The sequence below is a fragment of the Gymnoscopelus braueri genome (assembly GCF_963280865.1).
Source record: "Gymnoscopelus braueri genome assembly, chromosome: 24".
NCBI classification, from domain to species: Eukaryota; Metazoa; Chordata; class Actinopteri; order Myctophiformes; family Myctophidae; genus Gymnoscopelus; species Gymnoscopelus braueri.
Window position 1 is genome coordinate 19,660,718 of NC_137626.1, and position 26,274 is coordinate 19,686,991.

Consider the following 26,274-nt stretch of genomic DNA (forward strand, 5'->3'; position numbering starts at 1 on the left):
CACTGGCAGGCTGCATTTTGAACTTTATTGGCATTTTTGCAAGACATCTTTGAGTTTTATTCCAGTTACATGAGTGCATATTAACAACCATACTCCAGAGAATGTTACAAGAATTGTCTCAGACAAAAATATAGTTTGGCTGTTGCTCTCGTTTCTTTTTTATTTCATCTTACAAACAAACATATGTAATCATAACCACTAACCGTTTAGTTCTAATATTGACCCAGTCAGTTGGGCGAATTAAAAATCATGCATCAGAGCTTTAATTTGTCAAAAGATGTTGATATTGCTGAAAGAGAGTTTAGTGGGATATGACTAGGGAGTCAACAAAAATATCATTCTAGCCAAAAAGAAAACAGGTTGGCAATACTTATACTCAGTCACAGTTTAGGCTAATAGCGATTAAACAAGACATACGATAACAATTATCATTTGTTTGTTTATGTTGAAAATTAAAAGTGCAAAAGGCAACATATTCTTTTGGGATGGTTAAGAATTCCAGTTGACACCCCCAACCCCCTCCCCCAAAAAACTAAAACTAAACAAAAAAACAAACCTTGCTATATTTAATATTTTTTTTGTCTACCCACCACATCAAGTTAAGCAGATTCACAAATCATACAAAGAAATTCTTGAAAAGTGCAAATATTATGAATTGGCATTAGCTGGTATATATCTGTATATATATACATTTCTCAAGATGACAATGTGATAAAATCATCAAAAAGCTTTTATTTATTTTTTGTCCGGTGGGGTGCCACAAGATCATGAGCATCATGCGACCACGCCCCTCCATTCTGAAAATGCATAGGATCCCCCCCTCCCTCCCAATGTTCATCGCAATTACACTCGCAGATAACTACAAACAACTTTGCTACCAAATACCAAAATACGTTTTCGCAAAGCGCAAGGTGGCCGTGGCTTTTTGATGCGCTCCAGAGTAGACGCAGCCTGTGAAACCACCTTGACCGACAGGACAAAGAACTAGCTTAACTAAAGCCTCTCACTCCAAGAAAACAGTGCCCTTGTTAGAGGCAGAAGGGATAGGCTCTTGAGCAGGAAAAAGAAAAAAAAAGGTAAATCTAATCTAATCAATTATAATCTAGATTCATCAGGCAACATCTCAGAGAGAGATCCACATTTACAGATGTTTCGTGTGGGACAGGTTGTGGGACTTTCTTCACTGTGCCTGCGATTGTGAGAACTACTACAAAACAATCGTCACGAACTACAGCCAACTACTTGCTATCACAGGACTGAACAGCCACTATAAGGCAAGTTGCAAAGATACAAAAATTGCATAAGACCCTTTTTATGTTCTCTAAAAGATAAGATTTTTGTCCACAACTTGCAAAGAGCAAGTGCTGTCACACCACTGACTTCCATATCATCAATGCTGGACGTGCATGCAAAGCCAACTAGCTGGTGGGCCTGTATGTGCACGCTGTCGTTCACAAGCTCTGTTAACAGAGGGGTTTTGCCTGTATGTGTCTTACAGCATGTGGCCTGAAATTGTAATGCTTGCCAGGGCGCCTGCACTACTGTGCCTCTTCACTCTGTAATCTACGGATGCTGGCCAAAACATGATTGGCCTCCGGTTTGCAGTTAGAAAGACAAAACGAGAACAAACAGCTTGAAGTAATCTAATAACCAGCAGCTCCTTGGCAACTAATCAAGCGGCATTGCTCTCCTCTATCGCCGTCGACATCCAAGAGATTGGAGTCTGGGTGACACGTAGGCCATTTGTCATAGCTGCACATCATACATTATTACACAGTCGGCTGACTAGACATTGAAATTGTCAGGGTTAAACCCCCGAAACGTTTTTACACGTTCAGAGTTAACACTAAAGACTGTACTACTGTGTATAGGGACAGCTTCTCACACACACAAAAATAATCAAACAACAGGGGGAATTCTTAAGTGGAAATTACCATGAGCGTTTCTGCTGAATTTCTCTCGGGGACGGATTAAATTAACGTCGTTTTTCCTTTTGTTCTCACTTTGCATTTCGTTTCTCAACTGTGTGGTTAGGCCTACACGTTTTAGTTCAGTTTTCCACTTGCCGTCATGTCGGTCAAGAGTGATGATCTAGAAAATAGGGAGGGAGCAGTCATTGTCTTCTAAGAGAGTCTCATCGTTAGACATACAGTGTCATTTACCCGTGGTCTATTCAAAAAACTAAACAAAAACATGAACATTGGCATTAGCGGTGATGATTCATACTGCATAGATCTGACCGCGGTAAATAAATACCACGGGTTATCAATGAAAGGCAAAAACAAACCAAGAGCGTGGGAAAAAATAATCTCTCTAATCTTAATCCCTCAGTAATCTCTCTGCAAATCGATGGTCACTATCTTTATGTGCAGGTCTGTTTAAGATGTGGGTTGGCATTACGTTACATATCCTAGCGAAGAGGCGACGATAGGAGTGTAGAATCAACCTTTTTTTAAGTGAAGCTTGTATGTTTAAGTGTTCAAGATGAGGGTTCCCCTGTAGGCCCTAGAGTTTCCACTACACATCACATCAAATAATTTAAGATGAGCCTAGGCCTCATAAAAGGCCAGTCAATGTTGAGCTGCTACTGAATTTGCCAAGACAGCTGATAACCACCATCTATTGCCAAGAATATTGGAAAACACACATACTGGTGCATGACTTTTATCTTGAAATACCCTGACCTGTCGCATTATTAAGAAAAAAAAAGATGCCATTTACTGTAAATCCATTATTTTCCAGAAGTTCCATAAATGGTAGTGTCCATTTCATAGGAATTAAGAAGAACCCTGGGAATGTCTGCAAGTCTGTTCATAGTTTTAGTTAGATAATAGAAAGTGAATGCTGGTTGATGCGAAGGAAACCGTCAATGAATATGAATGATTTAACCGTAGTTTTTTCCCCGATTACTGATTTGACATTGCCATTGCAACCTGTAGGCTTGCACCTGGAAATCAATTTGAGTATCCCAGTTGTTTGAGGAGATTGTTGGACTCTGATCACTTATAATGCTGATTTAAACGACTGATTTAAACTAGTTTGTTTTAAATGCTGGAGATTTACTTTTCTTGCTCTGCACATTTGACTTATGAAAATATTACTTGTAATGGTGAATCCTCAAGACTTTGTTCTTAAGATTGTTTTGGTTATTTTGTACGTTTTGTCGATACTTTTGATTTCCATGCATTTAAGTGCAGGAAACCCCGTTTAAGTTAAGGAGCTGTATGAATGATGTGAATATGAAGAGTGCATTTCAAAAATGCTACATACGTACATTTTAGGAGACATTATTCTCCAAAGTCCACCATTCAACAGAGAATCCAAACCGTATAGAATTTAAGTTACCTAATACTACTTCTGCCCTCTCTTGCCTTGCAAAAATGGTGGATATCTCATTGTAAGAACCGATACTCCTCACAAAAACGCACGTTAATTGTGAAAAAATTAGGATTACAGGATCAACACTACCAGGTGAGGTACCTTATGCCCTTGGTTCTCAAAGTGGGGTCCGGAGACCGCCAGGGGTCCTTGGAGGGGTTCCAGGGGGTCCCCAGCAAAATGTGTTAATATAGCATTACAATAATTTTAACCTTTTATACTTTGGCTATTCAAAAATAGCAGATCTACAAGCCCATAGCGCGGCACCGAGTGCCGCGCTATGAGCTTGTAGATCTGCTATTTTCAAAAAATCTTGAAAATTTGTGCAAACCTTTGAATATAAATATTTTTAAAGCGAACATTTGTAACTCAAATCTTTGCTTCTGGGGTCCCTGGAACAAAATATTTCGAGATGGGGGTCCGCGGCCAAAGACATTTTGGGGGTCCTTGACGTGAAAAAGTTTGAGAACCACTGCCTTGTGCGGTACCTCAGCCAGGTGTGTCAGTCATTCCCAGTTCACACAAAAAGGTCAAGATCAATGAAAAAAAAAAGGGTTTAGATCACAGAGGGGGGAGGGGAAAAGATTTAAAAACGAAGGAGCTTGTGATCAAAACGAAGGCATTACAAAAAGAAAGAAGGCAATAACAAAAGACAACAATATAGCCAGCAAGATATCAGATAATGGAGAGGTAGAGACGTCAGAGTGAGAGATGTTTGGTCTTTTTGCGTTGTTTTCTTTAATTCGTCTATTCTATGACACTGTTCAAAGGTTCTCTCACTCTTGATTTCTCTAGCTCACTCGCTCTATCCCCCTCGCATCCCTCCTTCTCTACCTCCTCCTCTCTTCACTGTGCGCCGTCTTTCACGTTCAGGTCATCCGAGGGGAGGGAAGGGGTTTACATGTGTGTGAGAGGCAAAAGAAAGGAAACTTCCGACGCGATGGAGGAATGTCGTCGGCACGGCAACCTGTAGACAAAAAAAAAACATGAATAAATATAAAATGGTTGGCAGTGATGTCAGGTACAATACTGAGAGTCTTAGTCAATGGACAAAACATGCTAGACCAACAGTATGATCCTCTAAAATAGCAAAAGAAAGCAGAGTACCTATCATTTCTTTTGGTATTAACTCATTCACTGCCAAGGACGAGAATGATTTTTTTTTTGGTGGGGGGAGGGGCCTGTGAATGATCCAAGCACCACCGAAGAAGAGTACACCCAGAAATCACATGATCACAACAAAAAAAATCTAGGCACCTTTCCTGCTGTTTAAAAAAAAAAAATTGCATTCAAACAGCCATAGCTCTCGAATGGAGGATCGGCGACCGGCCACATTTTTTTCCCCTATACTGCCGGACCCCCGCGCGTGTAATGAGCCCGATGTCCGTGAGGACAGAGGTCACAGAGAATATTCCATGATTTTTCAAAGGTACAGTAAAATCGCTGGCAAGGGGACCGGAGACGAATTAATGAATGAATTCATTCCTGGCAGTGAAAGAGTTAAAAACATAGCCTTACTGTTTAATGAGGTCTCAAATTCTTGAGTAAGTGAGAGGGAGGGAATGACAGAAGAGGACGTTACCTTTAGTAGAGGAAGAAGAAGCGCGTTCTGTGAGAGGTGGCCATGTTCTCTGACATGTTGCGGACTTTCAGATAGTTGACGAAGCCTCTGAAGAAGAGCAGGAGACCTGGGGGTCGAACAATGGCCGCTATTAGTTTGACATAACCACTTAAACCCTATATATATATATGTAGAACCCTAAGGTCCCACCAAGGGTCAAAACTTGGTTCGCCCCTTTGTCGCTCGACACCAAATCTCTTGGAATCACTGAAAATGGCCGATCTACAAGCTCACAACGCCTTGTGTTGAGCTCTTAGATCTACTATTTTCGTCAAAAGTTTGACTATTATGACACGCCCAGAAGAAGTTCATACTGTAGGTTCATGTGGTTAACTAAACTGTGTTAGAACAGATAAGGGAGGGACGTTAGGCAGGTAGTTGAAAAAACGGTAACTGACGTCTTCAGACCATTCTATGAGGCGTTTATTTATTTTCTTTCAGTAGAAGGGTTTTATGCTCACCAAGCAGCAGGAAGATCCACCACAGCCAGTACTGACCATTAAAGTAACCGGTAAAGTAGTCAGAGAACTGCAGAGAGAGAGAGAGAGAGATTTTATTCACTGTGATTTCATGCTTTGTTGTTGTTGTCCCCCTTCTCATGCTCAGTTTATTGTCATCATGTTGATCACCGGATAACTTTTTATGTTTATTAAAGGTCCCCATTAGATACACATTAATGAGCCTCTAGTCATTGAAATACATTGGGAATTATTGTAACCATTTTCTTTTCTTTAAAGATTTTACTTTCATGTATATGTACTGCCATTTGTGTGTATGGGGTGGAGAATTATTTGTACAAATATTTTTGTCAAATTGAGAAATCATGAAAATAAAATAAAATGAGCCTCTAGTCTTTCTAGGGTCCTGAACAAAGCAAATACAATACAGACATGCAACTAAAAATACAAATTAACGTATAATACAATAATAATGTTACAATTTAACATTGTAAAATCAATTACAAAAGTCCAGTCAAATTAAACTACCCAAACGACAGTTCCATGGCAAGATATCTCTGTGTGTGCATCTCATCCAGCTCTGTACGTACCCTGACGATGAGGATCCACTTGATGAGGGACAGGCCAAAGCCGCAGATGGCCCCGTAGCGTCCTGCGATGGTGTTGGTCAGACAGAAGGACAGACAGAACCCGATCCAGTTGAACAGGAAGGCCACTAGAGGGAGAGACACACGCAGGTACAGACAAGACGAGACAAACACTTGGTCAGACAGATCAGGTGACGCTACAACTTTTACAAGTACTTGGTGGCTACAAAAGGCTAAAAACTATTAACCATTTAAACCCCATATATACTCATTGATCGGAGTCCCCCCAGGGCTCTATACAAGGCCCCATCATCCCCCCCCCCCGCCTACACCAAATCTTGTCACTGAAAACAGTCGATCTTGTCTATACGCCATTTTCCCTGCATGTTTGTCCTCAGAATAGGGACACCACACATAGGCCCGTCACAATTATTACATCACCCATTTTCAACTATATAAAAAAGCAGAATTAGCAGATCTACAAGCTTACAACACATTCTTTACATGTACACAATTATTAAATGTCAATAATTTCTTCGTATATTTATATTTTTATTATATTTGTCATGTCTGCCCTGCGCAATTTTTTATTATACAAAGCCTAAAAGGCAAACAGGAATTAATATGTTCCAATGTTCGATGCCAAAGACACAATTAAATCATTAATCGCAATTATTTGAGTGACAATTAATCGTCAACTAACCTATATTTGTAATAGTGACAGCCCTAAGGGTTCTTGAGGTTAATTATACAGGGTTGCAACGTTTTGGAATTGTGGTGGATGACATTCATGCATCCATACTCTATCATTGTGTCACACAAGCTCTCGCCCGAGTGTCGGCTGTTCAGCGGTGAACCTCTGCATTGCCTCATGGCTGCCAGCTTGTGATAGAACCACAGACCACGGAGCAGCAACTGTAAATGCCAACGCAGGTGGATTTGAACAGCTAAAGGATCTGGTGGCACATTTAGAATCTCCATACAGACTTCCAAGCACACCATATTAAATGATACCTCAACAGTCCAGCAGAGGGCATCAAAAGCTAGGCCAGAGATGTTCAAGAATGGGTTTGGGCTTTAATTCCAACCCCATGTTCCAACACCAGCTGTTAAAAACTAATTTGTATCCCTTCTCTCTGATTGAAGGTGTGCCGATTAGCTGTCACTAGGTACAGTGTTTGGCTGGAATATCGCTCTTTCTGCATTGGATTGATGCCATTAAGATAATTCCGTTGTACACTTGAGAATAACAACATACACTCAGGCCTCCATGGTGAATAACTGGATGTCACTGACCTAGGCCTGAACTCCTCCACCTTGTCAGTTGACATAGACCAGCAACAGAGATTTCGAGAGCAACGACCTTACGAGTAAAACAACATGATTCGTATGGCTGTTAAGGAAAATTAATGTTGCAAAACTGATACCGAGGTGCTTCTTTTCATGCGTACCTTTTGAATGGCCTCTAATATTTTATGATGTGAAACAGTCTCAATGATAAATGGTCCGTCTATCCAAGTGCTTTTAATTTATAGTCACACACTGGCTTAACAGTCAATAGTCCTCTTTCCCAACTCACAACAGCACTCTAGTCTAACAGCAACTGTTATTCCAGTTATGTCATCTGTCAGCTTGACAACTTCTTTGTCTATGAATCATCTTCATTCACCCAGTTTTACAATTTTGAAAATCTATTTAAACTGTGTATGACCTATCATTTTTTGTCTACTCTGCACCTTTATTATTTTCCCCTGTTGGGAGTAAGAAAACAACAATGACATCATTGATGATAAGGTGACGTCTTTCATACACTACTGCCCGCGCACTACGGAAGCCTCCCATGGCGAGTGGACCGATGACGTCGTGACCATCTAGCGTAGCAAGGCGAGCGGAACGTTGACTTTCTCACAGCCGCTCACCACAACCACCAAGCACTGAACCAAAACATGCCCGCCAGGGGCGTGACTACCGGAATGCAGGGAATGTGGTTGACAGTTGGGGCCCGCCCCATGCCACCCATCAAAAAAATAAAGTAAATACAAAAATACAAAATAAATAAACAAACAGCATGGGCCCCAGCATGGGACTGTGCTGTCAGCTTGTAGATCTGCTATTTTTGAAAGATCTTGAACATTTTAGCAAATCTATGAATATATATATTTTTTAAGGGAACATTTTTGACTCAGAAAAATGTTTTCAGATGGGGGTCTGTGGCCAAATACATATAATTTTGGGGGTCCTTGACATGAAAAAGTTTGAGAACCACAGATATAGCAACATACGTTTAGATGCGTTCCTGGTCTTAAAGGGTTAACATTGTTAAGGTTTAGTTGATTCCCTGTCACAACCTATTTTAGAGCAGGAGGACACTTGTTAAGACCAAGAGGTACCTGGCACATCTTACATGAGTACTACTGTACAGTGTTTGTGAACAAATAATTGGTCTATACCACATAAAGACGAATAAAGCCAGAAAAGCCCCAAAACATATTTCCGAGAGCTAAGATGCTGATTGTTGAGAACTCATTCACTGCAAGGTTTGGAGAAGTTTGCACGGTTTTTGATGCTTTTCTTTACGAAACCAGTGACAGTGGCATTTGCCGCACGTTCCTTTTCTAAATTGATTGAAGCTGATTAAAACCCACAGTGGAGGAATGGATCGAAACATAATTTCATAACATATATAGAATGGAAAAACTGTCTTTTCTTGTATTTTTTTCTTTATGTCTTGTTTTTTCAAAATGTGAGTGTAATTATGTGAAGGCTTCCCCCCGCCCCCTTTTTCTTAAAGCTGCCCTGCTGTTGGTTTTTTGATTGTCATAAAAACTGTTAAAATGTTGGTCATCACTGAGAACTGAAAATGGATGCATAGACGAGAGCAAATATACATATGTGTGTATGTATTTATATGTCAAGAGTCTATATGATTCCATGTGTTGAACTTGAAATAGTTGCAGCATACACTGAATTGTATGATGACAAAGCGGTCTGTGTACACGATGACCAAAATAAAAACAGAATTTCAAACAAAAATAAATAAAAGAAGCTGATTAAAAGTTATCTGAGGAGCTCAATGGGACAGAGCCTCTCTGGACTTAGCAATACCATCCATCAGAATGCCCTTGTCTGGCTAAAAGCCCAGGAAGTGCACCTATCACGATGACATACAGTAAGCAGGGCCTCTTTCTATTTATTTATTTGAGTCAATCATTGCACTTGTGTTTTATAGTGTGCGCAGACACAGAAATGTTGTCTACCTGTGTCATGGTGTGGCGTCACCACTAGTAATGTTTTTCATATCTTGCTGTGGTGCCCGCGACACCAGATTTTGTGGAGTAGCCCGTCACTATCTTTATTTGACATCTGGATATCTCTTGAATCTCCCACAGATAATATCTATTAGATATCTATGCTATTCATAGCCCTTTTTATGTTCTCTTAATTCCTACCGGTATACAGTACGTTAAGTCTGTCGCCTATTACTACTTGCCTTATAATAGAATGGTGGAGTCCACTCTCCATTTAATAACTTTATACTTTCAAATCATGCATCACAGGGTTAGCTGTTTTTATTTTATTTTAAATATGGAAACGATTAAGACTATTATGCAAAAATAATTGTGATTATCTCCAATAATTGCGTTCAAACTATCATGTAATAACTGTGACATGCCCAACGTAACCGTGCATTCTGGTTGAGTGAGAAGGGCTGTGGGGCTTGACCATCCTACATTGGAGTCCAGTGTTGGCTCATTAAACCACTGATAACCCACTCACCCACCCACACATTATTTGTCAACTGCTGATAGCAAGTCTGAGTGTAAGCAGCCAAATAGACACAAGCGTGTCAATTTCCTGTTTTAGTCGCAATTTGCTGCAGGCCAAATCAGTCAGTAGGCAGGTCAGGCCATCTGGGATTGTCAAGGATTTACCGATGGCCAATCCCAGCCTGCTCTGCAGAATATGAAATGAACTTGGACATAAGGGGTCAACGGCTCGATGTTTCTCGAATTTCACCAGGTCATAGAACCTGCCTGACTAGGATGTATATTATGGTAGACACTGTAGACAGTCCATATTTCAGCATATCTTTGCGAAATTTTCATATTTCGCACCCATATTTCCTAACAATGCTACCTGAATCGAAAGATGACTTGCAAACGAGACAGAGCCCAATGCCGCATGACCTGGTGGATTTCACCAGGTCAACTTAAGACACTAAATGTAACTATTCATCACCTTTCATGCCATGGGAATTGCATTACATTTTGTAGGACCTGCATGCACCCAAGATACCTGTGCAAACCTGATTTCTCACTTTTAAGCTACTATACTGCTGCCAACCTAGCAAGAGTAATGTATGCTGCTTTCCCTAACATTGCACAGAGGCAGGGAGAGAGAGAGAGGAATCTGGGACACCGGGGCGTGTAAACTCACTGAAGAATGCCAGCATGAAGATCCCATCGTTCCCCACTCGAAGCTGATCAGCGTCACTGAAGTCGTCCCTGGGAGGGAAGTCATCGTCCTATAACACACACACACACACACAAATAGACATAAATGAGTCCAGAAAAACCTGAAGTCATCCCAAAGTCGTAGTGTGCAGTCGTCCAAGGATTAGTCATGGCTTTCAGCACGGCTGTCTTAGCTTTGACATGTGGTTTAGTTTATCCGCGTGTTGTTGACTCTGTGGGGATGAATTCAACACTTGCAAGTGTGCAAAACAACATTTGAGTGAGTGGGACTGTCAGAAAGCAGTGCATTGGGTGGTTATCCATTTAAGATTGGGAAAGCATCTGTGTCATTCTAGATTTATTTGATAGTAGATATACAAGCTCATAGCGCGGCACCAAGTGCCACGCTATGAGCTCGTAGATCTGCTATTTTTTGAAAAATCCTGAAAATGTGTGCAAATCTTTAAATGTATATATTTTTTTAAAGCGAACATCTGTAACTCAAATCTTTGCTTCTGGGAGTCCCTGGAACAAAATGTTGGGTGGTCCTTGACATGAAAAGGTTTGAGAACCACTGATATTATAGCAACATACGTTTTTTCAAAAAACTGTTAGGATTTAGAAGACATTTTGTAGAATCGGCCTCCGGTCTTATTTCGATTTTTCAATACTAGCCAAAGAAATCTAAAATGAAACAAATGCTTTCCCAGTCTTAATGGGTTAAACTAAACAGGCCTGGATTGAACCGTTTGCAACTACGTGAAAAAACAGATGGTAGGCTAGGCATAGTCTAATTCAGCTGTAAAAACTGTATATGTAGAGTACAGTTAACACATTGATTGCCTGAGTTATTTCAGATTTTTTGCAGTTTATTGCCAGAGATTTTTCATTGAAAAAAAAAAGTACTCAGGAGCTGAGATACAAAATTTTAAAGTTTTAAGTTAACAAGGAAGTGGATAGGAGTCTAGATCTTCGACTAATCATATCTCCTTGGTCTTTGGGTCAAATTAAAAAATAAAAAATAATCTTAAAAACGAGTTAACTCGATCTAGGCAATCAAGTGATGGATTTTAAAAACGAGTTAACTCGTTCTAGGCAATCAATGTGTTAATGGACTTTAACATGCTTTTCTGTTATTATTCTAGGGGCAGTGGAAACTCCAGAAACTACTTGGTGAATACTATCAGTCACTCAAACTAACCAGGTTTGCATGAGAAGGCTTTAGGAGACTAGAGATAAAAATCAAAAGATCCATGTTGACATCATTTCCATATAAGGAAACGTACAAAGGACACAAGATAACGAGGAAGTGGAATTTAGCACTTTGATATAGGTAGGTACAATACGTCAACGAGAGTGAGTGTGTGTGTGTGTGTGTGTGTGTGTGTGTGTGTGTGTGTGTGTGTGTGTGCATGCAGACGTAGATTAATCCTGTAGTGTTCAATAGACGATCAAGTCATTTGTATATCATTAGCAGAAGCCAGGTTAAATGCTGTAATCTTAATTACAGCATCAAGATTAGTTCCATTAATTTCATTTGGTTTGCATGAATGTCAAACACATTGTGTGTGTGTGTGTGTGTGTGTGTGTGTGTGTGTGTGTGTGTGTGTGTGTGTGTGTGTGTGTGTGTGTGTGTGTGTGTGTGTGTGTGTGTGTGTGTGTGTGTGTCTGACATTTTCTTATTTCAATGTTTCAATGTTGTTCTCTCGATCATGATTTGGTATCGCCTCTGTCGGGTGGAAACCTAATGTCCAAAACTGTTACTTTTCAGGCTTCAAATTAAAAAGTAGCAGATCTTACAAGCGTTTCAAGCTTGTGGATCTGCTACTTTTGATGCTTTTTGTGTGACGCTGTAGTATGATCAAGTAGGGCGTTAAAGGAGTAGTTCACCCAAAAAATTACTTATTTTCCATCAATTACACACCCCATGAAGCATTGAATTATTGGATTTTTTTGTATTGTTTTTGAAGCATTCCTAAGCCAATAATTTGATTACCGGCAGAAAGGTCTGCGGTAGGAGACTCAAAGGAGTCTCTTTGAGTCTCCTACCGGTAATACACCCGTTCATCAAATTATTGGCTCAGGAAGGCGTCAAAAACTAACAAATCTCCATGAATTCAATGCTTTATGGGGTGTGTAATTGATAGACAACAAGTCATTTTTTGGGCGAACTATTTCTTTAAATTACGAAATAAAACCCAAAAAGTTAGAATATGGAGAGGAGAGGTTTTTCTGCCTGACAACAACGGTATCCTAACTGCCCTGGCAACAAACAGTAGTTCCTCACCCTGGGCACCAGGTCCACGGCAGCGGCGGCCATCGAGGCGGCCTTGGCCTTCTCTGCTTCATCGTACGTGGGCAGCGAGGTGGCAACGCTGTACGGAGGAGGCACCGGGAAGTCAGCCGCGAAACTACATGAAGCATCTGTGGAGCAAATAAAGGGGGAGGTGAACAACAGGCAAAAAGTAGCAATTGTTTGAGGTTACCAAATAACCCATTAAGACCGGGAACGCATCTGTGTAACCACTTTAACCATTATTTTATACTTTAGCTATTGAAAAATCGTGAACATTTGTGCAAGTCTTTGAATATATATTTTTAAAGGATCTACACCATGAATTTCATTTTTTTTTTGGTTTTTAGTATTATTTGGGCTCCCCAGTGTCTCTTGTACCCCAAAAATTTCAAAAATTCAAATTGATGCTGGCCAGACAGAATTGCTCAGTAGCCCCCCCCCTGCCCAAGAGGTCGTTTTGGTATTGCAGCTGAAAGTGCTGTATAAGCCAGAGACAATTGACTTGGGATGAGTATATCTGAGTGATGATTTAGGCTCAAACCTTTTGAAAAAGGTTTGAGGGACATACACCATATGATATTAAATATCAAATATTTTTTTTAAATTCATGGTGTAGATCCTTTAACACATTAACTGCCAGAATTATTTTCATATTTTTTTAGCCAGTGCCAGAGTTTTTCATTGGAAAAAAAAATGTACTCAGGAGCCGAAATACAGCATTTTTAAGTTTTAAGTTAACAAGGAGGTGGATAGGAGTCTAGATCTTCAACTAATCATATCTCCTTGGTCTTTGGGTGAAATTTTTTTTTTTTCACTTCACGTAGATCTACACGATTGGCACGTGGCGGCTTTACGGAGGTTCGCGTAGATCTACGTGATTGGCAGTCAATGTGTTAAAGCAATGTTTTTTTACTCAAATCTTTGCTTCTGGGGGGGGGTCCCTGGAACAACATATTTTGAGATGGGGGTCCGTGGCCAAATACATATAATTTTGGGGGGTCCTTGACCTGAAACAGTTTGAGAACCGCTGATTATAGCAACATACGTTTTTTCAAAAAACTGTTAGGGTTTAGAAGACATTTGTAGAATCCCCAGAAGCAAAGATTTGCACAGATTTTCACGATTTTTCAAAAATAGCAGATCTACAAGCTCATAGCTCGGAACTCTGTGCGGTGCTATGAGCTTGTATATCTGCTATTTTTGAAAAGCCAAAGTATAAAATTCAAATGACAGATGCTTTCCCGGTCTTAACTCATTTACTGCCAATAACGCATATATGCGTTCTATTGAATACATCACTTGCCTGCCAATAACGCATAAATGCGTTCTATTGAAAAAAAAAATTTTTTTTTTTTTTTAAATTTGACCCTAAGACCTAGGAGATATGATGTTTTGAAGATCTAGACTCCTATCCACTTCCTTGTTAACTTAAAACTTAAAAATTCTGTATCTCGGCTCCTGAGTACTTTTTGTTTTTCAATTAAAAATCTCTGGCAGCCAACAGCTAAAAATCTGAAATAACTCTGGCAGCTGATGAGTTAATGGGTTAAAGGTATCATGACATTCATTTTCACTTTTTTTATTTTCAATGTTTTATTTGGGGTTTTATGACCTCAATTACACCCAAAAAACCTGAACTTAAAACATTCAGTGGATTTTCTGTGGTCTGGGGTTTTCTGAATAATTAGGCTGAAAAGTAATCTGAGCTTGGCCCTTCGACAGTGAGGTCACTGTCGAATAATCCCGCCCACTCTCCTCCTCGCCCCTCCCCTCCCCTATCCTTTCCTTTGGGGGGGGGCGGAGCAGAGGCGATGATTGACAGGCAAAATCCCTCACCAGCGACACCCGCAGGCAAAGATTTCTTTTTTCATTGCAGTTGAAAAGGCTTTAGAAATGTGAGAGAAAAACACCTGCCATTGATCACTGGAATGGAATTTTCACTTAAAACTTTTTGTACACTTTTGAAGGACCAGGACAAAGACTTTGAATGTGGTGTAAAAGTGAATGTCATTAAACCTTTAAGACACACAAAAAAAGGTCCCACACAGCTGCTGATGGAATGCCAACCTCATTACAAAGAGCCTTCACATTTTTGTAAGGATTGTTTTGTTGCTACATTATGGACATTACGTCCCGCACATCAGCGACAACTGAAACCAGAATGAGACCGTTCAAGCAGTCACGTTTTGACTTTTTGTCACAGTTCTTGTTCTCTGTTCCGAGTTCCCCAAAGAAATGCGCTGCTGAGGTGACACAGTGACGACGGCCCCTATTAATGTGAGTTTAGCCAAGAAGAGGAAGGGAAATCAGGACAGGCCCCGCTGGACGGAGCACAATATAGGCCTCGGCAGGTTGTATGAGAAGTGTGTGGAGGTGCAGGATGACCTTTTGGTACCCACTGAATACAATTCACCGTATAATGTATATGGTTTAGTGCTGCAACTTTTGATTGTCGTTTAGCTATCAATGAAATTGTTTATGCATCAACCAATCAATGCAACATTGACTGACATCTGCTTTATTTTATACTTTGTCGTAGGAAAATAGCTGATGTACAAGTTTACAACACGTCACATTGCAAATCGCTGAGATTGGAAAGCGGCTATTATCTGCATTTTTTAAGATTGCTTGGGCATAAAGTGGGGTTTACAATGGGAGGTAATAAACCTAATGTCTTTCATCTTTTTTTACCCCTCACAATTTATTTGCATAAAGCTCCCATCTAGGGCTTGCTCCAAATAAAGAGTATTCAGATATTCGTTCAGCAGGTTGCTATTCAAACATAATGCAAATATATGGAAGATTCATTTTCTTAATCATTGCACAGCCTTGTCACGTGTGCATGTGGAGCTGATGAGAAGCATATCCGCTTTCAATGTGCTCCCAGCAGCTTGTGGCTGTTTCAGACAGTATTGCGTGGGAGTGATTGCCTGGGTTAGTCATCTCCTTTTGCTAAATGGACAAGAGATCTTTATAGAAATACTTCACTTCCATGAAGCAAACTGCTTCACAAAAACAATGCTGCGATATCTGAGAGAAATGCTCATCAACAATAGCCTACTTAATATTCACATTCTCTTCACTTTTATGTCCTTGTATGACAGTGCAGAATCCATGAATGGTAAAAGAAAAACAATCTGCGAATCTCTAAAAACGAAATTGTTCTTTGAAGCAATTTATAGGTGAACTATATGCCGTTAATTTCTCAAATCACTATATGCAGTTGAAAATTCGCATATTTTGGGCATATTTACGAAAGTTGATTAATCATAATTAATCACAGCTAAACTGTGATTGTTGTTACATTTACATTTGTAAATTTGTACAAAAAGTTACATTTTTTTATCTTGTAACTATACATTATAATGCAACTTTCATGCATTGGCATGTCTTGGTTTTACACAGACACGATGCCAGTGCAGCTTCATGTAAGGGCAGAGCACCCCTTACCTTCAGGACATGATCCACCCCTACCTAGGTACCCCCCCCCCCCTCCAAAATAATTGCCAAAATCCCCCAATACGCTTCCGTTGGTAATCGCTCTCGTTTTGAGCGACCCGCCAGCACACAGCAGGTGTGTGCACCTGAGCATGGGTTTCTGCAACTTTGTTGAGTTTGTGTATGCTCCAAGCAGCAACACTACCCCCATGGAAAGATGCCACGTTCGTCCCTTCAGGATAAGGTGCAAGAGGGCAAGTGGACGCTGGTGTTCCGTTACACAGAGTGGCAGCATTATTTGGCGTCAGCCCTGGTACCATTTCCACAACTTAGGACCAAGTTCCGTGAGAGCGGTGAGACTGGTGAGATCAAAGACAGACCGGGAAGTGGCCGTCCCCGGAATACAGCACCTCAAGAGGACTGACTGGTTCCTCACACTTGCTTCACTGAGGAATCATAGGCTTTCTTCCAGAGATTTACAGGCACTATTTGCACATCGGTACCACAGGTAGATCTCTGTCAAAGTTGCAGGACCCATGCTCAGGTGCCAGGCACACACCTGTGACTTCTAGCACACTGCCAGCAGGTGTGTGTGCTGGCAGGTCGCTCAAAACGAGAGTGAATACCAACAGAAGCATATTGGGGAATTTCTGGGGGGGGGGGGGGTGTTTGCCAATTAAGACCAGGAACACATCTGTGTAATTTTTGAGCGGTGTAACCGCTCCTATAAGTGGGTTTAGAACCCATCCGTGGTGAAAGTTTTTCTTTCCGTCACGAAAATGTGTCTTTCGCTGTGACGCCATGCTGTGGAAAACACGCCCATAGGCTAAGCTCTGCAGGACGTGCTGTGATTGGCTAGCGAGACACATGATGAAATTAACTTCAAACTTCGCAGACGCATGATGAAATTAATAATAATGTAAAAAATGTAAGCACGTCACTTCGCAGGACGTGCTGTGATTGGCTACGGAGATGCATGATGAAATTAATAACTCATAAATAGCACCGCTCACTTCACAATGGGTGTGATTTTTGTGGGCGGTGAAACCGCCCCTATATGTGAGGTTTGGATATTTGCACCATAGATATTAGAAACCTAGATACCTCATTGGCCTCTGCAGTTCATTGGGGCGACTTGTATCGCAATACACACGGCTCTTCCGCCCTGCACGGCTGCATCTGCCACTCAAAGTGACTACTGGCCAATCACAGCGCTCACAGCGCGTTGACTACTGGCCAATCACAGTGCGTCTTTTCCGGGACTTGTCATGCAATGGTTCTCAACCAGTGGTCCGGGAACCACCAGTGGTCCTTGAGGGGGTTCCAGGTGGTACCCAGCTAAATGATGGAGAGTTGATAACCAAATGGACCCTTATATAGATCTTTAAATCTTGAGTATAACATTTCACACTGTCAAGAAGAGTCAAATTGTTAAACATCTACATTACTTACTAAACAAGTACACAATTAGAGAACGTAAATAATTGTTATTTTGACAACATCTAATCGAATGATAACATTCTAAGTTTTGGGTGTGAGAGGCTAAAGCTTATCAAACGGTGGTCCGTGACTCAAATGCTGAATAAATAATGGACCTTGTCACCTTGATATGAAAAAGGTTGAAAACCACTGTTCTAATGCATTTACGTCCATTGAAGCAGACGGTCTCTCCACAATTAAAATCATCACAACTCCCTGAATTTTCAACCTATTTTCAAGCGGTAAAGTTTGTCACAAATGCGAGACATGGAGTTATGGATCCAGTAGGCGTAGGCCTATATTTGGTTACATCTAAATTGCATATTTTCATACCAAAATACTTTCAAGTAACAGTAATAGTCACAAAATATTTTTGTCTCCATTCACTGACAGACTACATGAAATATGCTGGCCACATTGCAGAATTGCCTTTATCTAACATCCTTCATGTTAGCTATTCAGGTCAGAACAGAGCTATCAACTTTGAAAGACTGAAATAATTGTTCATTTGAGAATTTTCTCTTCCAAAAACAGCAACTATAAATGAAAAGTCTGTGTTCCATATTTTAATGGCACTGAAAGTATAACATATAACACAAAAACTCCAAGACAGCCAAAAGAATATCATTCCAAAGTCACAGAGCAGAATATCATAATGGCAATAAAGATAAAATAATACCAGAAGCATATCATTTTCTAGCCATGGTTCATGTGACGCTTGTATACGGGCTAATCATTTTCCACACGAAGCGACCATGTCTGATTTGAATTTCACAAATAGAGTGTGGAGTTTGCCAAGTTCCAACTAACTAGATGCTGCGCACAGCTGCTGCCTCTTAAAGGGTTAAAAGCTGGGTTACAAAATGACCCGCCCCCACCTGCCTCTGATTGGCCTACCGAACTTCCGCGTGTGTGACGCACACGGCAGCCCTGCAGAAGCAGGAAGCGCGCCCGAGATACAGACGCTTCAGAGCCGAATGAGGCGTCTACCTTTATATGTCTATGATTTGCACCCCCCAATCCTGCGCTGTGATTGGCCACCAGTGTACCCCCCTAACCCTGCACCGTGATTGGCCAATCACAGTGTATTCAGGACTGTGATTGGCTAGTGAAACATGACAATTGTGCATAGCCCTATAAATAGGACTATGCACTTAAAAAAACACATTTATGTTTTTTTTTTAAGTGACGGGTGTTGGTCCACAATATTACTTTTCTTTAAGTGAACTTCCATCACTGTGATGACCACTGTGACCACACCGCCCACTTCACACTGGGTGTGATTTTTTATTTCTTTGAGCTATTCAAAAATAGCAGATATACAAGCTCATATGAGCTTGTAGATCTGCTATTTTTGAAATGTTTTGATATTTTGTGCAAATCTTTGAATGTATATATATTTTCAACTCAAATCTTTGCTTCTGGGGGTCCCTGGAACAAAATATTTTGAGATGGGGGTCCGCGGCCAAATACATTTTGGGGGTCCTTGACATGAAAATGTTTGAGAACCACTGATTATAGCAACATACGTTTTTTCTAAAAAATGTTAGGATTTAGAAGACATTTGTAGAATCCCCAGAAGCAAAGATTTGAGTTACAAACGTTCGCTTTAAAAAACATATACATTCAATGATTTGCACACATTTTCACGATTTTTTAAAAAAAAAATAGCTGATCTACAAGCTCATAGCACGGCACTTGGTGCCAGTATGAGCTTGTATATCTGCTATTTTTTGGAATAGCCAAAGAAATCTAAAATGCCACAGATACTTTCCCGTCTAAATGGGTTAATTTAGAAAGAATTTGGATATTCGCTGAGAAACAGCATGACAAAAGGGTATTCAGAACAACCCTACACCCCCTCCCATCAATCCCTTGTGGACATACCACCAGGTGTGGAGCCACTTGCTCCTAGATCAATGGTGGCGTACGGAGGTGGAGGGGCCTCCGCGTCCCCCTGGGTACCCGACGTCGATGCCTGCTCGCAGGCCGAGGAGGAGGAGGTGGAGGGCAGCGGGGCCGACTGGGAGGAGGAGGACGATGCTCCGCCCTGGGCCGAGGCGGAGGAGGTGGACGGCTGCTCATCGCTGGTGGAGGCCTCCGACGGGTCGTCCTCATTGTGCAACTGGGACAGGGGGAAAGAGAAGACGTTTCATGTCATGTTATTTTTCCTTTAAAACCTTGAAAAATAATGAGTTTTCTTTGCAATACCAATAAAGTAGGGGACTTCAACAGGGTCCGGGACTCCTAGGGGGTCCTCAGAGTTACTACAGGGGGGCCGTCAAATCTTTGTGTGATATGATTATTATTCTTTTTTTTACATTAACCACTTGAGCCCTAGCATCCCTTTTATGAGGAGAACTTTAGCCAAAAAAACTTTAGCGCTGCGAGCCGTTGTGAGCTTGTAGACCTGCTATTCTTTTTGGCAAAGAGGTATAGATGTAGAGGGAAAAAGAGCAGGCCAAGTAAACCAAAAAAGGTTTAATCTGAAACACACTTTTATACAATATAGAGGGGGTCCCTGCTTCCTCTCTCTCTCAGCTAGGGGGTCCTTGGCCTGAAAATGTTTTAAGACCCCTGACTTAAAGCATAATGCTTTAGTTCGATTGAACCAATCACAAAATCGTGACAGCCCTACTCATACAATAGCTAGGTCTACTGAGCTCTGCACACTGCTCTAGTCTAGACCAACCAGTTGCCCTTTACATGTCATGTTCTGTTCTGGACTACATGTTTGACACATTCTGAGAACGGCCTGCATAGACACTGAAGTCAACATGGCCGTGTCAACAGTGAGGTGACAGTAACGGGACACGCCGTGGAAGCACGAGGGTTTATTGACTGTCGTTTCTACACCTGACTAAGCGCATCAACCACGTTGGGCCAGAGAGCCAAGTCAGCCAACCAGTGCACTCGCATTACAAGAGCCCGAATACAGAGGCCAAGGGTAAACAACATAAAAAAGGTTAGAGGAGAAGCCTCGTGTTCTTCTAGGAATGGCCCCGGCTTTGAATCCCCTGAAACCATTCAGGGTCGAGGAGACGTGAGAGGGTGAGTAAGTTGTTATGCACGTGATTTGACAGCAAAAAAGCATTGAGACACTCCCAATTCACAGTCCACGCTGTATTCGACCCTTAGGCCAGTGGTCCACTCCTGAAAACGGTGTGCCGAGTGCGGTGAGACAAGGCCAGGTGTCTCTTGGGATTTTGTGACAACTATACATTATCATTGCGACTATTTAAAGCTTGGGTCGTGTAGTTACCTTGCCATGATGTAACTCGGTGACTCAGTCAAGAGTCACTCTTTTAGCCCGTAAACAAACACAAACAAAGTTGATTCAGACAATATAGAACATCACCAAACGCAGTAACGTTTCTTTATAAAAATGTCAACTTCCTGTTTATTTTACTATTTGAAGTTCCGGGTCCGGAGCCGCGGATCCAGTCCAGGTTTTCTTCTTAACTCTATAACTGCCAAAGACGTTTATAAACGTCTTTGAGAAATTAGCTGTTGCCTGCGAAAGACGTATAAAAACGTCCTGAAAAAAAAAAAATTCTAAAAATATTCTCTAATTATTTAGTATTGACACCTTTTTGATATTCCAAACGAATAAGGAGATAACAATTTCCAAAGATTTGCTGCTCCATCCACTTCAATGTTAAAATTGAAACGGACAAACAATTCACAATGTTTTTTGGTTTGAAACCACTGGTTTTGAGCTATTTTCAAACATCAAACAACACATGACAACAAGGTCAAATTGACCTCGTTGACATTTGTGAAACCACACCTGAATCTCATCTGTGATTAGAATTTTTCTGGGGATCAATCATACTTGAGAAAAATATTTTGTGGCTATGCGAAAAGGTACCAAAATCGGTCAAAACCGTGGCAGAGGCTACAGACTGTTCTGAAAAAACTCTGGCAGGGTAAGAGTTAATAACGATAGCAAAATCAACAGGAAGTTGACATTTTTATAAAATAAATAAACAGTACTGGGTTTTGTGATGTTCTATATTGTCTGAATCAACTTTGTATACGTTCGTTTACATGCTAAAAGAGTGACTTTGAGAGCTGTCTCACCGTACAATGTAAGTCAATGAGGAGCATATTTAGAATGATCCTTTTCTAATCAATGGAGCAATTATTTTTGTTGTTACATCATGGCAAGGTAACTACACCTTAATAATAATAATATGTCTTACAAACTCTATTTCCCCTTGCACCTTCCTCTGACACAGGCACTGGATAAGCAACCTGGCCTGGCGGAGATCTGAGAGCGCACTTTTCTAGTGCATACTTTTGTGTCCTTTGATCCATTGAAAGGGAACTTGGTTAGCTAGCTAGTGAACATTCACCCACCGACACACACACACACACACACACACACACACACACACACAAACAATCAAGCTTTTGAGTTTGGGTTGTGACGAGTAAATGAGTGGCTGAATGACTCTGCTAGGGATCAAGGACAGAGTGCAACACACACATCCCCGCGCTGGCACATACACAGCGTTACGTAAGGGCTTAACAACAAACACACACGCCTCCGCGTGTCAAAATATAACCAGGCCTCGGGCCCTCGCAGTGTAACACATACTGGAGATGGAGCAAGAGGAGATAGAGAGAGAGAGCCAGATAAGAGAGAATGAGAAAGAGTAATAATAGGGAGGTCTGGAAGATTGAGGTATGCATAAGATTGAATAAGGCCAGAAGAACAATGGGGGATGCAGTATAGTACTGTATGTAGGGAGGAGAATAGGCGGACATTTAACCCATTCAAGCCGGGAACACATTTCTGTCATTTTTGATATACAGAGTGCCGCGCTATGAGCTTGTAGATCTGCTATTGTTGAAGAATTGTGAAAATGTGTGCACATTTTTTAAAGCGAACATTTGTAACTCAAATCTTTACTTCTGAGGGGAACCTGGAACCATATATTTTACAAATGTTCGCTTTAAAAAAATATGTATTCAAAGATTTGCACACATTTTCACAATTTTTCAAAAATAGCAGATCTACACTTTATCATCACATGCATCATATGAAATTCTTAAATTGTGCAGGTTGACAATTAACAATGTATCTACAAGCTCAGAATGTGTCGCATAACGACGCGTTTTGAGCTTGCAGATCGTCCATTTCCGCTATTGTCGAGAGATGACAAAGTATGAAACAGGTCTTAAGTGGTTAACCACCTGGTCCTGAATCATAGCGAACCCATTCCGAGGCCAACATTTGGCGGAAATAGCTATTTTCGGTGAAGATATTTAGTCTAGAGGGAACAAAGGAGGGGGGGCCTAGTATAGACCCCTGGGGTTGTCCGGTCAACTAAGTATTTACTACTTAAAAACCCTAAGTGGTTAATACAGCGTAAATTCAACAACAACCCATTTCTTGGAAGGCGTCTTGATGTAGCTGTACTGCTCCCCAGCCCACGCACACAATACGTGGAAACCCCTTTTTCCTGACGCAAAAACCACGTACCGTTGCTTAGCAACTGAGCTGCAAGGGCAGTGGAACTAGTGGAACAGCAGTAGAACTATACCCTCGTCAATGGGGATTGACAATACGACACAAGTCAAGGAGAGACGAATTGCCAGCATCAGCCACGGTCAGCATACGTGAATGAAGCTACAGTGTCAGCACAGACTTAAAAAGGGCAAGACCACTGTGGTAGAGGTTTGGGTTGTGTAGTTACCTTGCCCTGATGCAAGTCAAAAAGATGGACAAGAAATAAAAAATTGCTCGATGGATTAGAAATTGATCATTCAAAATATGCTCCTCATTGACTTACATTGTACGGTAAAACAGCTCTCAAAGTCACTTTTTAGCATGTAAACAAACACAAACAAAGCTGATTCAGACAATATAGAACATCACCAAACCCAGTACTGTTTGTTTTTTAAATAAAAATGCAACTTCCTGCTGATTTTACTATTTGAAGATCCGGATGTGCGGATCCAGTCTGGATTTTCTTCTTAATAAAAATAGCACAATCAACAGGGAAGTAGATTACTGGGTTTGGTGATGTTCTATATTGTCTGAATCAACTTCGTGTTCGTTTACGTGCTGCTAAAAGAGTGACGTTTTTTACTGTTTTACCGCACAATGTAAGTTAATGAGGAGCATATTTTTAATCATCAATTTCTAATCAATGGAGCAATTATTTTGTATTTCTTGTCATGATTTGGAGTTACATCATGGCAAGGTAACTAAACAACCCAAACCTCTACCAAAGTGGTCTTGCCCTTTCATAAAAATATTGAAACAAGCCTTACTGTGTACACAAACAAACTGTATAGTGCTTGGATGCATAACAGTTGAAATGTGCGTTTCATTGTGGTTAACTAAATATTAAAGCCAGTCATCAGAGTAATACTGTGGTTTGGGTCCAAACCATAGCCAAAGGGGTCGTGGTTCCCGTCGCCTACATGGTTATCAGAGCAGAAAATACAGTGTTTCTACTATTAGCCACAGTGGCTTGTGAGTTCCTAAAACCCCCAGCAGCCATCGTCACAATGAATCTATCCAATGTTTAAACTGGAACCGAATGTAGAATGTGAGCTAATTAAACTGCAACAATGGTTGTAATAATAGACCCACTTTCATGCACCTGCTTTAATCAGTATATATAGCTTCTCTGAGAAGCAATACTGTATACACTTTTCTGAGAAGATCTGTCATAGGGTACGTAACTCAAAGATCTATTATGTCCTCAGTCACACACAATACAGTGTTTTGCATACAAATGGTACCAAATGGACTAATGGACCAAATGGAGTTAAATTAACACTAACACGGTTCCAGAGATTACAAAATGCATCAAGTGGGGGCCCTTGAAATTAAAAAGGTTGATCATTGATATATAATAGTAAAACTCTTCTATACACAATCAATGCCTGTCACTGCCTGCCACTTTGAAGTGCACATGTGGAATTTAACCCCCAGCTGTTATTAGCGCCGTCTAATCGTGCTGGTTGGTCTCCAGTCCAGTTAAAACACCACTGATTCATTTTACTGTTGTTGGTGTTCTGGTTAGACTGGAGACCTGAATAATCCCTGCACCCCATAACAATGGCATAGTTAACCAAGATCAGATACAACGTAAAAGCATGATTTATATACACCCCATAATAATGGTCCTTGACTTGAAAATGTTTGAGAACCACTGTTTTAAACAACAATAAACAAGCCCAAATAATCAACTACACTTTAGAAACAATCCCAAATAATCAACTACACTTTAGAAACAAGCCCAAATAAGCAACAACACCTTAGAAACAAGCAACTACACTTTAGAAAGAAGCCCAAATAAACAACAACACTTTAGAAACAAGCCCAAATAAACAAAAACACTTTAGAAACAAGCCCAAATAATCAACTACACTTTAGAAACCAGCCCAAATAAACAACTACACTTTAGAAACAAGCACCTTTACAGAAAAACAATCCCAAAGTCGCTTATAACAAGCCGACATGGCAACCCTGGTCCAAAACAAAACATTCAAACGAGGCCCTGAAAGCCTCAACAGAGACCACATAATATCACCTTAATGTACATTATATTCATTTAAAGAACAGATTCCACGGTCTGGGTTGGAAGGTATTCGTTTGAATGTCATTTAAAACTGTTAAAAACAGCGAGTGGTTGTTTTTCTTTTTCCTCCTGGTTTGTTTGGAGCACTTCCGCATTGGGCTGCTAGGATAACACGTTAGCCGAGATGCTAAGCTAACGCTGCTGTAGTGCAGTAGGCCACACAAGTTAGTTAGTCATTCACTTCACTTCATGCTGTGTACAGTTACAGTTATAGTAGAATGCAGCGGGTCTTTTCAGCCCAAGGACCCTTAGCTGAGAGAGAGATGAAGCAGGGACCCCCCACCCACTTCATTGTTTACAATTGTGTTGCAGATTAAACTTTTACATAGATTTCATAAATGACTTCATGGACTATCATGAGTGCTGGGTAAATTCAGTTTTTTTTTTGTTCGTTTCAGACATTTTAACACTTTAATTCGTACTACTTGATTTGCTCCTAAAATAGCTGCGAGGCGTTGTGAGCTTGTAGATCTGCTATTTTCGGCTAAAGTTCTCCCCAAATAGGAACGCTAGGGTTCAAGTGGTTAATGTAAAAACCATACTGAGGACACCCCACAGAGGTCCTGTTGAAGACCCCTGGTATAATCTAGGTTCGAAGTCCTCATGAGTCGCTTTGTGGGCTTGTTTTCCCTAGACCTGCTTGCTTGTTTCTCGCGCAAAATCTGGCAACAACACTGGTTTTGGACTCAGTAAATACTCACCACTTGGTATCGGCTGGCTGGGTCCATCACGGTGACGTTTGGCTGGTTGACTAAACCAGCCCCGACACACGATGAGAACAAAGTACTACTGGTTTGTATGTCTAGTTGTTTATAACTCAAAACTATGCTACAAAAAAGAGACTTCACTTCTGGGTTGTGGGAGAAATGGCTTCAATCCTCCTCACACTTCTTCATTCGGAGTTCTGTCTGAAGGCAGCAGAACAACTGAGCAAAGCTCATACAGGCGTAGAGCGTCAC

The 26,274-nt window shown here is 40.9% G+C and overlaps 1 protein-coding gene and 1 long non-coding RNA gene across 4 annotated transcripts in view; one reads left to right on the forward strand and one right to left on the reverse strand.

Moving 5' to 3' along the window:
• Positions 1 to 4,001, forward strand: part of LOC308080867 — a 567,320-nt gene extending 563,319 nt beyond the window's left edge. Inside the window, exon 2 of the long non-coding RNA XR_013932756.1 lies at positions 3,840 to 4,001. This is a non-coding gene — a long non-coding RNA (uncharacterized lncRNA). The remainder of the gene's footprint in view (positions 1 to 3,839) is intronic.
• On the reverse strand, positions 1 to 26,241 carry ndfip2 (Nedd4 family interacting protein 2). 3 transcript variants are annotated; one of them, XR_013932754.1, is made up of 9 exons: positions 26,017 to 26,241; positions 19,599 to 19,836; positions 12,786 to 12,922; positions 10,482 to 10,569; positions 6,048 to 6,172; positions 5,461 to 5,527; positions 4,961 to 5,066; positions 1,892 to 4,345; positions 1 to 1,858 (listed from the first exon to the last, which is right to left on the reverse strand). XR_013932754.1 is itself a non-coding variant. In XM_080422913.1 (8 exons), exons 1-7 carry the CDS (start codon positions 26,041 to 26,043, stop codon positions 4,963 to 4,965), a joined length of 783 nt encoding a protein of 260 aa, XP_080279039.1. In that variant the 5' UTR covers positions 26,044 to 26,241; the 3' UTR covers positions 1 to 4,345; positions 4,961 to 4,962. The 3 variants fall into 3 exon arrangements, 2 of the variants coding, with proteins under 2 accessions (XP_080279039.1, XP_080279038.1); XM_080422913.1 differs by having other exon boundaries at positions 1 to 4,345; positions 19,602 to 19,836; XM_080422912.1 differs by having other exon boundaries at positions 1 to 4,345.
• Positions 26,242 to 26,274: the final 33 nt, after the last annotated feature.

What these genes read in the sequence shown, in the direction of transcription:
- ndfip2 (XM_080422912.1), bottom strand. Translation starts at nt 26,043, where the DNA reads ATGGACCCAGCCAGCCGATACCAAGTG. An exon ending in CCGTGGACCTGGTGCCCAGG is followed by an intron (nt 10,570 to 12,785) that starts GTGAGGAACTAC and finishes TGTGTGTTATAG; the next exon opens with GACGATGACTTCCCTCCCAG. An exon ending in CTTCATGCTGGCATTCTTCA is followed by an intron (nt 6,173 to 10,481) that starts GTGAGTTTACAC and finishes CTCTCCCTCTAG; the next exon opens with TGGCCTTCCTGTTCAACTGG.